Below are 12,996 nucleotides of genomic sequence, written 5' to 3'. Positions count from 1 at the left end.
TCATCATGACTGACTTCAGATACTGGTGACATGAAACACCATAAACTACTGCTGAGATTAAAAAATAAATAAATAAAATAACCTTGTTATATGGAGATTGATTGCAGTATATCAGTATGTATAATGTAAAAATAAAAACATTTACTTACACAGGATTAAGAATCCAATGGAAAGATGACTCGGTTATAATGCCAATGATGTAATAATTCGAACACTGTATTAAATGTACTCAAATCTGTTTAATCAAGTGTTTTATAATGCAGATGGCCACCCTGACAGCACACAGAGGCTCTACCTGAAGTCTGCATTACACCTGTTTGATGTTTCCTATCAGATGTCAAATAGACATTTAGAAGATGTTTATGATATGTGAAACTGACATCTTACAGAAGTCTATCTGATGTTTGTACACAGCAGATGCTCTCCGGATGAAGCCATCTTTAACAGTCCTCTTGCAGACGTGCCTGTGCTCTCTGGGCAGTCTATAAGAATGAAGCACAGCAGAGACACATCACACACCACACACACATCAGATCTCTCCTACAGGAGATCACATGGCATCTGTGTGTGTGTGTATTGGGGTACATGTGTTTCAGTCAAACTTTGACATGAACTCTCACACACACATAGATACATCATCAGACACACATACATGAAGTTTGGCAGTTTTCTGACCGTAGACCAGCTGAACATATTTAATGTTCTCTTATGTCATCTCTAGATCTTCCTTGCTTTTATACTGTTTTGTAATGCAAGCAGTTGTTATGGATACAGCTTCAGTATTTCTTCATGGGTCGTCATGGAAACCAATGAATATAAGATCTACATGTGATGATATAAGCCCCGTGATGGACTCAGCATCGGCCAGCAACTGGACAGATAATCTTCTGACACTGATGGTGTCTCTTATATTAGCTAATATTGCATTATAATGCTTGCAATACTGCTTTGAATTGTTATGAAAATTTCATTCTGGACATGTGTTCCCAAACTGGGCTTTGTGTGCTGATAACACTAACGAAAGCTAATACACTTCAAAATAAAAACAACCCAATTAAAATACGAAACTACAAAGAAATATTTGATTTGTTTCCCGGAATGTCATAATCAACATCAGAAAACCGAGAACATGCAAATATGTTTTTCAAGTTAAATAAGTTTACAAATTCAGGCCAACTTCAAGTAACTATTTTAGATCAAAGAGGTTTGGCTGACAAAAAAAGTTTTGGGAAAATAATTCATAATCTTAAAATAAATATTTCCTTCTGTTTTTCTATCATAATTTGTTCAGATTCTTGTCATTCCAAACCTTTATGACTTGGGGTGTAATAGTAAGCGCTTTGGTTAAATGCTTGTGCAAAAGCTGCTTCTTGAAAGCGGTGATGATCTCAGCAGTCAGGCTGGAGGTTAGCACCTCATTCCACCAGAGAGGAGCAGAGACGATGAAGGTTTTGGAAACAGTGAAGGAACAAGGCATCACTCGTTCAGTGGCCATAGCTGGCAGCAGAATTGAGGGGGTGTAGCCTACTTCTAGTGACAGACTAGGTGTTTCTATGGCAACACCATCATCACTGAAGCGTGAACATGCTCAAAGGAACTCAAAATTACAACTTGAAAGCTGGCAATGATCTGAGAGCCACAACTTGAACCATGTGACCGCTGTACCACCTGACCACCACAGATTCATTGATGGTGCCATAGAAACACATTATTCAGAGTCTGAGGACGTGGATGGCTCAGAGTACGTGTTATCTCAAAATTACAGTAATTATGACATGGTATGAACACAACTTTGGTAGTTGTTCTAGTTGGCTAAAACAGCATTGTAGTAGTCCAGTCTTGAAATAGACAAGGAGCTGAGCTGCATATTCTGACAGGAAGCCCATGTACCATGATGATCATGCACCAGCGAGGCTGTTTAAGGAGAACAGTAGGGGACAGAATATTGAGCCTTGAGGCACCCCATGTGACTCAGACATTCCTCTTCTCCAGCAGATCTGCATGTGAGCTGGACATCATGATAACAGTCAAAGCAGAAGCAATGACTTTGTTTATGAAGAGATACCTAATTACTTACTTTCCTCAAACTTCACTCTCAGATGAATGACATCACAGGACAGCCCAACCATCTCATCACATCTGTCATTAACACCATCTGTGATGAAGCCAGCGTAATGACAGCATTACATTGCAGATGTCATTAAACATATGTTCAGAAACTGCACAGGAAACATCTTCAGCTGGAAAGGCATGTCCTTCATCAGTCTGCCACAAGTGCAGATCAGTCATATAAGAGCAAGTTCAGAAGTCAGGTGGTGTTTAAAGCTTTATTATCTATACTATTTAACTAGCAGAATATAGTGCAGCTCACCCATGTTCCCCAGACAGGGCAGGCGTAGTTACATTTCAGACAAACATAGCAGAGATGTGCTAGTCAGGTACATCCATGGAGCAGCAGATGATGTGGATAACAGCAATATTCAGTATCATAAAGAGATTCAGGGTGAACAGTTGATTTTGATATTCTAGGTATTATCAAATTGCCTGAGTTTTGAGAACGTAGCGGAAGTAGAGGAGTATTATGTAAAAGGAGCTCATTCAAATACTGAGGTGCTAAACCATTCAGGGCTTTATAAGTAATAATATTTTAAAATCTATACGATGTTTGATAGGGAGCCAGTGCAGTGTGGACAGGACCGGGCTAATATGGTCATACTTCCTGGTTCTAGTAAGAACTCTTGCTGCTGCATTTTGGACTAGCTGTAGTTTGTTTACTAAGCGTGCAGAACAACCACCCAATAAAGCATTACAATAATCTAACCTTGAAGTCATAAATGCATGGATTAACATTTCTGCATTTGACATTGAGAGCATAGGCCGTAATTTAGATATATTTTTGAGATGGAAAAATGCAGTTTTACAAATGCTAGAAACGTGGCTTTCTAAGGAAAGATTGCCATCAAGTAGCACACCTAGGTTCCTAACTGATGACGAAGAATTGACAGAGCAACCATCAAGTCTTAGACAGTGTTCTAGGTTATTACAAGCAGAGTTTTTAGGTACTATAATTAACACCTCTGTTTTTTCTGAATTTAGCAGTAAGAAATTACTCGTCATCCAATTTTTTATATCGACTATGCATTCCATTAGTTTTCCAAATTGGTGTCCGCGAAGAAATATAGAGCTGAGTATCATCAGCATAACAGTGAAAGCTAACACCATGTTTCCTGATGATATCTCCCAAGGGTAACATATAAAGCGGGAAGAGTTGCTGTGTGACATTTTCCACCTCTAATAAACCCAGATATTAAGTCTATATACTGCCAAATGGACACACGGAGCCAGCAAGGAGAACAAGTGTCTGCAGGCTATCAGGATTCATCAGGACAGTTGTGGAAGCCTATATCTCGTCATGTGTATGTGTGTAGTCGGTTCTTCTTAAGAGGTAACTTTGTTTTATCCAAATGTTATTGCAGAAGTCCTCCTGTACTGAATAAGTCAGCACACCCATATTTTAGTTCCAATGAGGGAAGGGACTTTCTTTGTCGACCAGGGAGAGGAACGGAGAGCTGATTATTTCCTTACAAGAATTAACCCTGCAGATTAAAAACAACAACAACAACAACAACAAAACATTATTACTATAGTTAAACCATGGTAACCGTGAATAAGTGATCTGTCAGCTAGCATGTTAAAAATGGCAGCTGCTGTGAAGAAGAGCCTTTTGGGATTGGGGCTTTTCTTTTTCTTTTTTCCTCCTGGTGGTGTTTGCTCAGAGTAACAAGTTGTTTCTGCCACGAGTCTAGGCTCAATTGTTTTCATACAAATCTGATTGGACTTTATTAAACTCCATCCTTACTCAAGCATCTAATTTAAAAAGAACAGCAGCCACATGGGAACACGTCTCTCCCAGACTGAAAGAAAAACAGTAGTCATGGAAATACAACATATGAAACATCACGTTTAATATTCATATGCACTCCAGATGGGCTTACACCACTTACCCTGCCGTGCAGTCACAATGACCTGTCATTACCGTGCCATCGCCTGATGGGGCTATTCAGCAGCCCAGATGGCTTCACATCACAACAAAATGAATAAATGTTGCTCCCTGATATTCTGTGATGTAAAACCACTCCCACAAAGCCACTGGTTAAAAAAAAAACACAAAAAAAAAACTGTGAGCCTCCAGGGACCTGTAATTCTTCATGTTGCTCTGTGAGCAGATTTCGGTGCGATATAGCACACTAAATACAAGCTAACTTTAATAACTCTTGAGTAATGTGATGAGCATAAACATAGACATATTAGTCTTTTACATCACAGCTTTGAGGAACAGGGATAGCAATAGACAGTAAGATGACACTGGGATACTATACTATAGATAGACGGAATCATCTAAGATTAGCTGTCTCTTACCTGGAGACTCAATCAGGTAACAAACAAACCTCTGGCCATTGCACTGGGTCGTTTGCCCAGTCACAGATAGTGTATGGACAATCTGTCCCAATATGGCTCAGTTTGCCCCATGCTGACTCCGCCCACACACCACGCCCCCAGCTATGATGTGACTCTGAACATAAGAGCTCAGAGAAATCTCTGCATAGAATTAGTGTCACTGAATAAATCTGTCATTACCCATCATCAGCGGCCTCTTGTTTCCCGCTGAAGAATGATGTCATATCCTTCCATCCTTAGCACCTGCACAAACACAGAGCGACTGGACTCCACTGACCAAACCATTCATCTGAACACTATTTAAGACCCACCACATCTAATCAACAGCCATCATCAAACCATTAACTACAGTCAATACTGAGGACTTATAGATTTAATCTCACTTTATTTCCCAGTGTTGGTGCTGCTGACCTTGATTTACTTCAGTTCAACACGAGAAGTGTGTGTGATTACGAACATGATCAGGACACCAGAGTCTGAACTGGCTTTAGAGACCAGCAGTGTATGTGTGTAAGTTTGCACTTCATTCATTCTCAGTGTGAACCAATGCTCCGTGTAAACGTGACATGATTGCATATCAGATGTACAAATGAATCGGAGTCAGCAATATTTGAGTCTGTTGTTCCACAAGCGAGATACTGTGCATGTGAAAGAGTTTAAGAGCACAGAGAGCTGTCGTCTGGATTTTCATGGGGTCTTTAATACATGCTTCCCTGATTACCCCTTGATTTCCTCAGAGAGACACACACTTCTTCTCATGAAGCTCTGTTAGGTCTAAATCATTATACTCACCACCATGATCACGACGGCAGCAGAAAAAGTGAAAGAAAAGTGAGTGGAGACAGAGTAAGAGCAGGATCAGCTGTGTGTCAGACCTGACCTGACCATCGTCTATCGAGACTTTAAAAAAACACTGGTAGAAATGGACTGCACACTGTAAACAATCACTGACCATACATACTGTACATATACTGTATACACACTTGGGGGAAATGATGTATATATCCCTCTATTGTTTTTTCTTCTGTTTTTCCTCATTGCACAAGGTGCAAACAACCTTACGCCTGTTTCACACATACGCCGTCTGCAGTGCGTATGCGTTTCGTATTTCTTTACGCACCCATGTTAACGGATTCCAGTGTTCACGTGGTTGCGGTCCGTCAGTGTGTCCCAGGATTGTTCACGTACCGAGGAGCGGACTGCAAACGTGTCCTGTGTGAAAGCACAATGAGTATGAGTCCGTGCTGCTTCTGCACCACATACGTAACGCACACGCACTGCAGACGGAGTATGTGTGAAACAGACGTGCGTCTTGTCGAGGTTTCCATTGGGAAGCTTCTTTAAAATAATCCCCTGAAGCAAGCCCGGCGGCTTCAGCTGCATCCATGTTAGCACGTCACGTTTGATGTGGTAACTTCACAGTAGGTATACACACAGGTTTAAAGACTCGTTCTCGCCCCCTACAGATTCGGCTAGGTATACATCCGCGCTAAAATATCAAGATGAAAGTCGTCATAGCTCACCTAGTATAGACTCAGCTCCCAACCCAACTTTGAGAATAGATTAACGGAGATGTTTTTCTTCAATCGCCCGATAAGAGTCTCACATTAACGCCGATAACGCCAACACTAATTACAACCCATTTCATTCAGCGCAGCCGCTTTATTTCACCGCCAGGTCTCATAGAACAGCTGATGATTAAACTAAAAAAATATTAAATCCACACATATTTATAAACAAATCATTTTATTACAGTTGGACAAGAACGTATAGAAATGAGGAAGTCACTATTTTGACTATAATGGTGGTTTTGTTTTGCGTCAGTCTAAGCAGAGTTTGCTATCCTGATCACTAATCAGTGACCTTTAGAGGCTGTTTACCTAGATTTGGTCTGCTGCAAAACATACAGAGCGGCAGTGAAACCAGAACACTGATGCTGGACACGGGATAAGAGTCTCACACACACACACACACACAGAAATGAAAGGTGGAGTGGTAGCACCTGCTAATGATAATGTTCCACTGAGCCACAATGCACAGTAAAGGCAGAGCAATATGACACTTAACAGTTGAAGTCTATCATGAATGAACACGGAGAACACTGGCTCGGCTCACAGACAGACAGCTGTGACCTGATGGGAATAAAGCTCTCATTCAGTGAAGAACGGATGCTCCAAAGCATTCAGTGCTGAGATTCGCTTCAACGGGTCGAACGTCAGCATTTCCTGTTGAGACAGAATAAGAGTCTCTGGTATTCATTTAGTTACTGTGTGCAGAAACCAGCCAGACATTCAAGATCCATTCAGTATACTACTCTGGTCTTATTATAGTTTTGACGATCAGATTTTCTTACATTTAATATCTTAAATTTAACATAAGTATTTTTATTATTTTTATTCAGCTTTAGTTGTTTTAGTATTTTAGATTAAAGAAAATGTCTTGGTAACTAGCTGATATGATATAATTATATATTTTATTTCAGTTCATTTCAGTAATGAAAAGTTTTCAACAATATTAACCCAGATTCAAAAGAGTTTCTGAAGTGAGAATGTTTGATTTCTTTGCCCCTAACGATACGGTTCAAGCTGTTTTCTTATGGCTTTACTCTGGTAAAACTGCAGCTCTATGTGAAGTGACACTAATGCACACGCACCAATAAGAGCTCCGCCCCCTTCTCAGTGATCTCAGGAACGCAGTCTGTGATTGGCCGAGGGGTCTGGGGGCTGAAGTTCTTCCAGGACAGAGTGACATCATCGGGCCACTGGTCTTCAGCCGGCAGGCCGATCACTCTGTCAGTCACATGTAGATTAATGATCACTCGTGTAATGATGCTGCTCTCCATCAGTGTGTGTGTGTGTGTGTGTGTTTACATACGAGAAAATCTTGCTCAGCTGGTCCACCTCTGAATCTCCACAGAAGAGAGGTCTGAAAGATGAGAGAAATCATTAATCAATGTGAGAACCAACAGACCTGATGGGAAAATAGAGCCATTATCAAAACTTTCACAAGAAAGCTTGCAGATTTATATTCAGAGTGGATGAGCCACATTCAAAGCTGCTGTGAATATATGACCTAGCAATGTCTCTCAGATTAATTCAATCGCTCTAGATAAAAGCGTCTGATAAATGAAAAAGTATCGGCATGCAATCTTAAAAAAAGTCATGCATTTCAGATTATTTTACTTCATTAAACAGACTGCATTCAACTGCAAAACATGGTAACTGCTTGCATCTGTTATTGAATATACTGAAATTGGTTTGCACTAATATTTTAATCGGTTGACTGATGCTGAATTTTAGTCAGAGTATTGTAAAATCTCTATATTGACTGTTCTGAATCAGATGTCAGTAATCAAGCTAATTCTTATGGAGCGGTTCATCATTTACTGGACACTGGTGAAGCAGCATCTTTAGATGTGACAGTCTGATGTGCACGAACACGTGAGCCACCTGGACGACGCTCTGAACTGGATGAGCCTGGCTCTCAGACTCACGTGCGTCTGAACATCTCAGCGAAGATGCAGCCGGTGCTCCAGATGTCCAGCGGTGTGGCGTAGGTGGTCTGGAGCAGCACCTCCGGAGAGCGATACCACAGCGTCACCACCTGAGCAGCGAGAGAGGAGCGCGTCAGCGGGGTGTGTGTGAGAGAGCGTGTGTGTGTGTGTGTGTGTGTGTGGTCTCACCACCGGTGTGAGCGCCATGTGGCAGCTGTAGATCCGCGCCAGCCCGAAGTCAGCCAGCTTCACCTGCCCTCTGCTGGTCACCAGGATGTTCTCCGGCTTCAGGTCCCGATGGAGAACTAGATTGGAGTGCAGGAACGCCAGACCACACAGCAGCTGCTGCATCAGATCCTGCAGCACACATCAGACGGGTCCTTGTTAAAGAGCACCTGTGCACTGTGGGGCTAGGCTTTGCTTAAATGTTAAACTGAGGTGAACTGGCAGTGTATGTACGGAGTTATTAATGCAAGGTAACCACATCTCACTTTTGATCAATTTAATGTGTCCTTGCCAAATAAAAGTATTAACCTCTTGAGTGTTTTCATGCAAATGCTGAATTTTTTTTTATGTAACAAAAACACAAGTCTTTCTGTGGTGCGTTTCCCAAAATCAATGTCTGTCATAACCAACAGAGTTCAATGGGAATTGTGACCATAGTTAGCTAACGATGCTTTTGGGAAAGGCCCTCATGAACAGTCAAGGGAAACATCCAGGAGATATTTTACACCTCATGGCTGCAATGAAACGTTCGGGAGTGTCTGAACTAGTGGACTGAAGTCCTGCTTAAATCTTAAATCACTGAACCACAAACAAATATTGGACACACTAAACCTCCACACGTAGTTCACACTGCTCAGTCCGTCTGGGTGTGATCTTACTCTGATCTGCTGGATGGGCAGTCCAGGTGCTGGCACCTTCTCCAGGAACGTCCTGAGGTCCTGGTCCACGTGCTCAAACACTAGAGTCACTTTAGTTTCCTGGTCTGTTCTCAGTGTGGCGCACACGTCCATCAGCCTGAACACACACACCATTCCCCACAAAATCATTTCACATTATTCAACATTCTGACATCAAAACATGAATTATACACTTGTAAGTGCTGTCATGTGCTGTGTGAAAGCATCTCACAGCCACTTCAGATGCAGAATCTGTTCCTCTGCAAACACAGATTGTGTTGATTCTGATTTCATTTGATTGGTGACAGGTCTGTATTCTCTTACTATCTGAATTTAATTTAATGATTAAAATGTAAGAATTTGCCTAAAAAGATGACGCATAGATTTAATTAAAGTTAGAGTAAATTGTTCTTATAAAGGTAAAAATTCTCATAAAAGGACAACATTTATTTAAAAGGGTCACATGACATCACTAAAAAGAACATTATTTTGTGTACTTGTTGTAATGAAATGTGTTTACCCAATTTAAGTAAAAAAAACACACATTATTTTCCACATCCTGTACATTATAGTTTCTCCTCTATGTCCCGCCTTCTGAATCACCTAGATTTTAACAACGCTCATCGTTCTGGTGATTGGCCGAATGCCTCAAGCGTGTGAGGGAAATATTACGCCTCTCATCACACTGTGATGCCAGCAGCACAAGACTCAGTCCAGCTGCTCTGCTCCAGCACATTCCAGTCCAGTCTTAAGTTTCCACAGTCTGTGATGATTTGGGGTTCATTGTGTTTTGTTGAAAACCAAAGTTTACCAAGAAATCTTGGAGCACTTCATGCTGCTTTCTGCTGATCAGCTTTTTGAAGATGCTGATTTAAAATGAGCACAGAGACAGCACTCATTAAGATAATAAATGATATTCGCTTAAATTGTGATTCTGGCAAAATATTGGTGCTGGCATTGCTAGATCTCAGTGCTGCGTTTGACACTGTTGATCATAACATACTACTAGAGAGACTGGAAAATTGGGTCGGGCTTTCTGGGATGGATCTCAAATGGTTCAGATCATACTTAGAAGGGAGAGGCTATTATGTGAGTCTAGGAGAGCATAAGTCTAAGTGGATGTCCATGACATGCGGAGTCCCACAAGGGTCAATTCTTGCACCACTCTTGTTTAGCCTGTATATGCTTCCACTAAGTCAAATAATGAGAAAGAACCAAATTGCCTATCACAGCTATGCTGATGATACCCAAATTTACCTAGCCTTATCTCCAAATGACTACAGCCCCATTGACTCCCTCTGCCAATGCATTGATGAAATTAATAGTTGGATGTGCCAGAACTTTCTTCAGTTAAACAAGGGAAGAACTGAAGTCATTGCATTTGGAAACAAAGATGAAGTGTTCAAGGTGAATGCATACGGTGACTCTAGGGGTCAAACAACTAAAAATCAAGACAGGAATCTTGGTGTGATTCTGGAGACAGACCTTAGTTTCAGTAGTCATGTCAAAGCAGTAACTAAATCAGCATACTATCATTTACAAAACATTGCAAGAATTAGATGTTTTGTTTCCAGTCAAGACTTGGAGAAACTTGTTCATGCCTTTATCAGCAGCAGGGTGGACTATTGTAATGGGCTCCTCACCGGCCTTCCCAAAAAGACCATTAGACAGCTGCAGCTCATCCAGAACGCTGCTGCCAGGATTCTGACTAGAACCAGAAAATCTGAGCATATCACACCAGTCCTCAGGTCCTTAGACTGGCTTCCAGTTACATTTAGGATTGATTTTAAAGTACTTTTACTCGTATATAAGTCAATAAATGACCTAGGACCAAAATATATTGCAGATATGCTCACTGAATATAAACAGAGCACTCAGATCACTAGGATCAAGTCAGTTAGAAATACCAAGGGTTCACACAAAACAAGGGGAGTCCTCCTTTAGTTACTATGCTGCCCGCAGTTGGAATCAGCTTCCAGAAGAGATCAGATGTGCTAAAACACTAGTCACATTTAAATCTAGACTCAAAACCCATCTGTTTAGCTGTGCATTTATTGAATGAGCACTGTGCGATGTCTGAACCGATTGCACTGTATTTTACGTATTTTATGTAAAATCTTTTTCTTAATGTAAAATTAGTTTTAAATTCATTTTAAATAAATAAGTAAATTTTTAAATAACTTCCAAAGTTTTAATTTTTTTTTAATTTTTGTATTATTTTTCTTTATGACTATTTTACTTTATTTTATGTTAATCACTTTGAATTATCATTGTGTACAAAATGTGCTATATAAATAAACTTGCTTTGCCCTCTTGGCAGGTCTTCCAACCAATCACTTTGCACTGGCTTCCTATAGCTGCTCGCATACAAGTCAAGGCATTGATGTTTGCCTACAAAACTACCACTGGCTCTGCACCCACTTACCTAAATTTGTTACTTCACTTGCATTATTGCATTCTGTTTTTATTCACAATTTGTACAGTGTCCTGACTTTTTTTGGAATCGGGTTTGCCCTTGTGTAGTGTACTGCTTTTAAGCTAACTGAGTCTTGTTATAGCACTTATATATCATTGCTCTTTTTGTTGTTTTTTATTGCTTCCATTGTCCTCGTTTGTAAGTCGCTTTGGATAAAATCATCTGCTAAATGACTAAATGTAATGTAATGTAAATGTAATTTCCATCAACCAGTGTTTAAAGTGAATGTGTCCGTGTGCCCGCCAGGTGTGATGTCCCTGATCCCAGTACAGGGCTATGCAGATGATGTCCAGATCACCTCCAGAGGAGAGAGCATAATTAAAAACATGCTAGCCAGAACAGGTTCTTTTCTGAAATGGTCAGGCCTGGAGATTACGGAGTCACAATGTGCTGTTCTGAACGAGAGGAGGAGTGGAGGGAACCGGGGGTACCACTCGAAATCTGACAACATCCAGTGTTTACAGTAACAACAAAACCTATTCGTGTATATTCTCTTCATGAGACATACACTCATCTTGGGCATTAAATCAATATTGCAGGAGAATGGAAAGAGCAAGTGAACATCATGTTGTCAGAGTTCACAAGCAGGCTGGACCTGACTGATAAATGTCCACTGCCACGGATCATGAAGCTGGAGGCTGTTAGACAGTGTTTAAACTACAACATCTGTTCTAGCGTTCATATCCAGCTGAAAGTGCTGAGCCAAATGAATAACACAACAGTGAGCTTAGAGCGAAAGTGGTTTGGACTGAATACACACAGCACACGGGACGTCCAATGGGAAGGAGGGTTGGGGGAGCCGAACGTGATATGGGTTTATATCAGCACGCGGATTTCCCATCTTCTGAACATGTTGAACAATGATGACGGAGACGTTAGGGAGTTGGCTCGGTCCTCTCTGTTCCTGGATCTCAGGAGACACAGGGTGCTGTTAGCCACAGACTCAGAGCCACACTTCCTTGGCTTCAAAAGAAGACTCAGCAGGACACTGGACACTCACTCGGCTGGTTTAGGTGTCTGGTCAGACTGGCCGGACCTGAATGACCTCTGTGTAAGAACAGGAGTGTCTCTGGAGTCTGACATCATCACTGACCCCTGATCTATGTCAGAGCAACAGCTGCGTTCGGTGGATCTAACCCCTGCTGACATCTACAGGTGCCCGGTGGACTCAAACAACACTGGACTGGACCTTCAGGGAAAACTTGCTCGTCTTCCCTCGGCTGATCACTCTGTTTCTCACTCACTCCTCAAGAATACTGCACTCAGCGAGGACGTTGTTATTTTCACAGTAAACTAACTAGACTCAACCTTTCTATCTGGTTCCTACAGCTCAGGTTCCTCACAAACCTTCCTGTGTAAACTCATCCATGTTCCAGTATCTGAACAGTGACTCTGAACTCTTCTCTCTTCTGTCTGCTAACACACCAGATGCTGTTATGATGACAGAGGAGTGTAGAGAGGTGTTGTGAGCACCTTTGACTCTGGTATGCAGGAAGCTTTCATTACTGAAGTCATTAAATCAATCACTCCTAAATACCATTTCAGAGACAGGTTATCAAGGCCGATTACCGTATTTTTCGGAGTGTAAGTCTCACCTGAGTATAATTTGCATCAGTCCAAAAATACGTCATGACGAGGAAAACAACATATAAGTTGCACTGACTATA

General features: G+C 41.2%; 1 protein-coding gene across 1 annotated transcript in view; it reads right to left on the bottom strand.

Annotated features, from left to right (window-relative positions):
• Positions 1–6,187: 6,187 nt before the first annotated feature.
• Positions 6,188–12,996, bottom strand: part of LOC113054912 (cyclin-dependent kinase 4-like) — a 9,104-nt gene continuing 2,295 nt past the window's right edge. Inside the window, exons 3-8 of the mRNA XM_026220701.1 lie at positions 8,836–8,971; positions 8,141–8,308; positions 7,952–8,061; positions 7,333–7,383; positions 7,112–7,247; positions 6,188–6,683 (exon numbers count right to left, since the gene is read on the bottom strand). Of these exons, the coding sequence (XP_026076486.1) occupies positions 6,609–6,683; positions 7,112–7,247; positions 7,333–7,383; positions 7,952–8,061; positions 8,141–8,308; positions 8,836–8,971 (676 nt within the window). The 3' untranslated portion in view covers positions 6,188–6,608. The remainder of the gene's footprint in view (positions 6,684–7,111; positions 7,248–7,332; positions 7,384–7,951; positions 8,062–8,140; positions 8,309–8,835; positions 8,972–12,996) is intronic.

The sequence above is a fragment of the Carassius auratus genome, chromosome 36, assembly GCF_003368295.1.
Source record: "Carassius auratus strain Wakin chromosome 36, ASM336829v1, whole genome shotgun sequence".
NCBI lineage: Eukaryota > Metazoa > Chordata > Actinopteri > Cypriniformes > Cyprinidae > Carassius > Carassius auratus.
The sequence above is the reverse complement of the archived record's forward strand: the minus strand, read 5'-3'. Positions and strand labels throughout refer to the sequence as shown.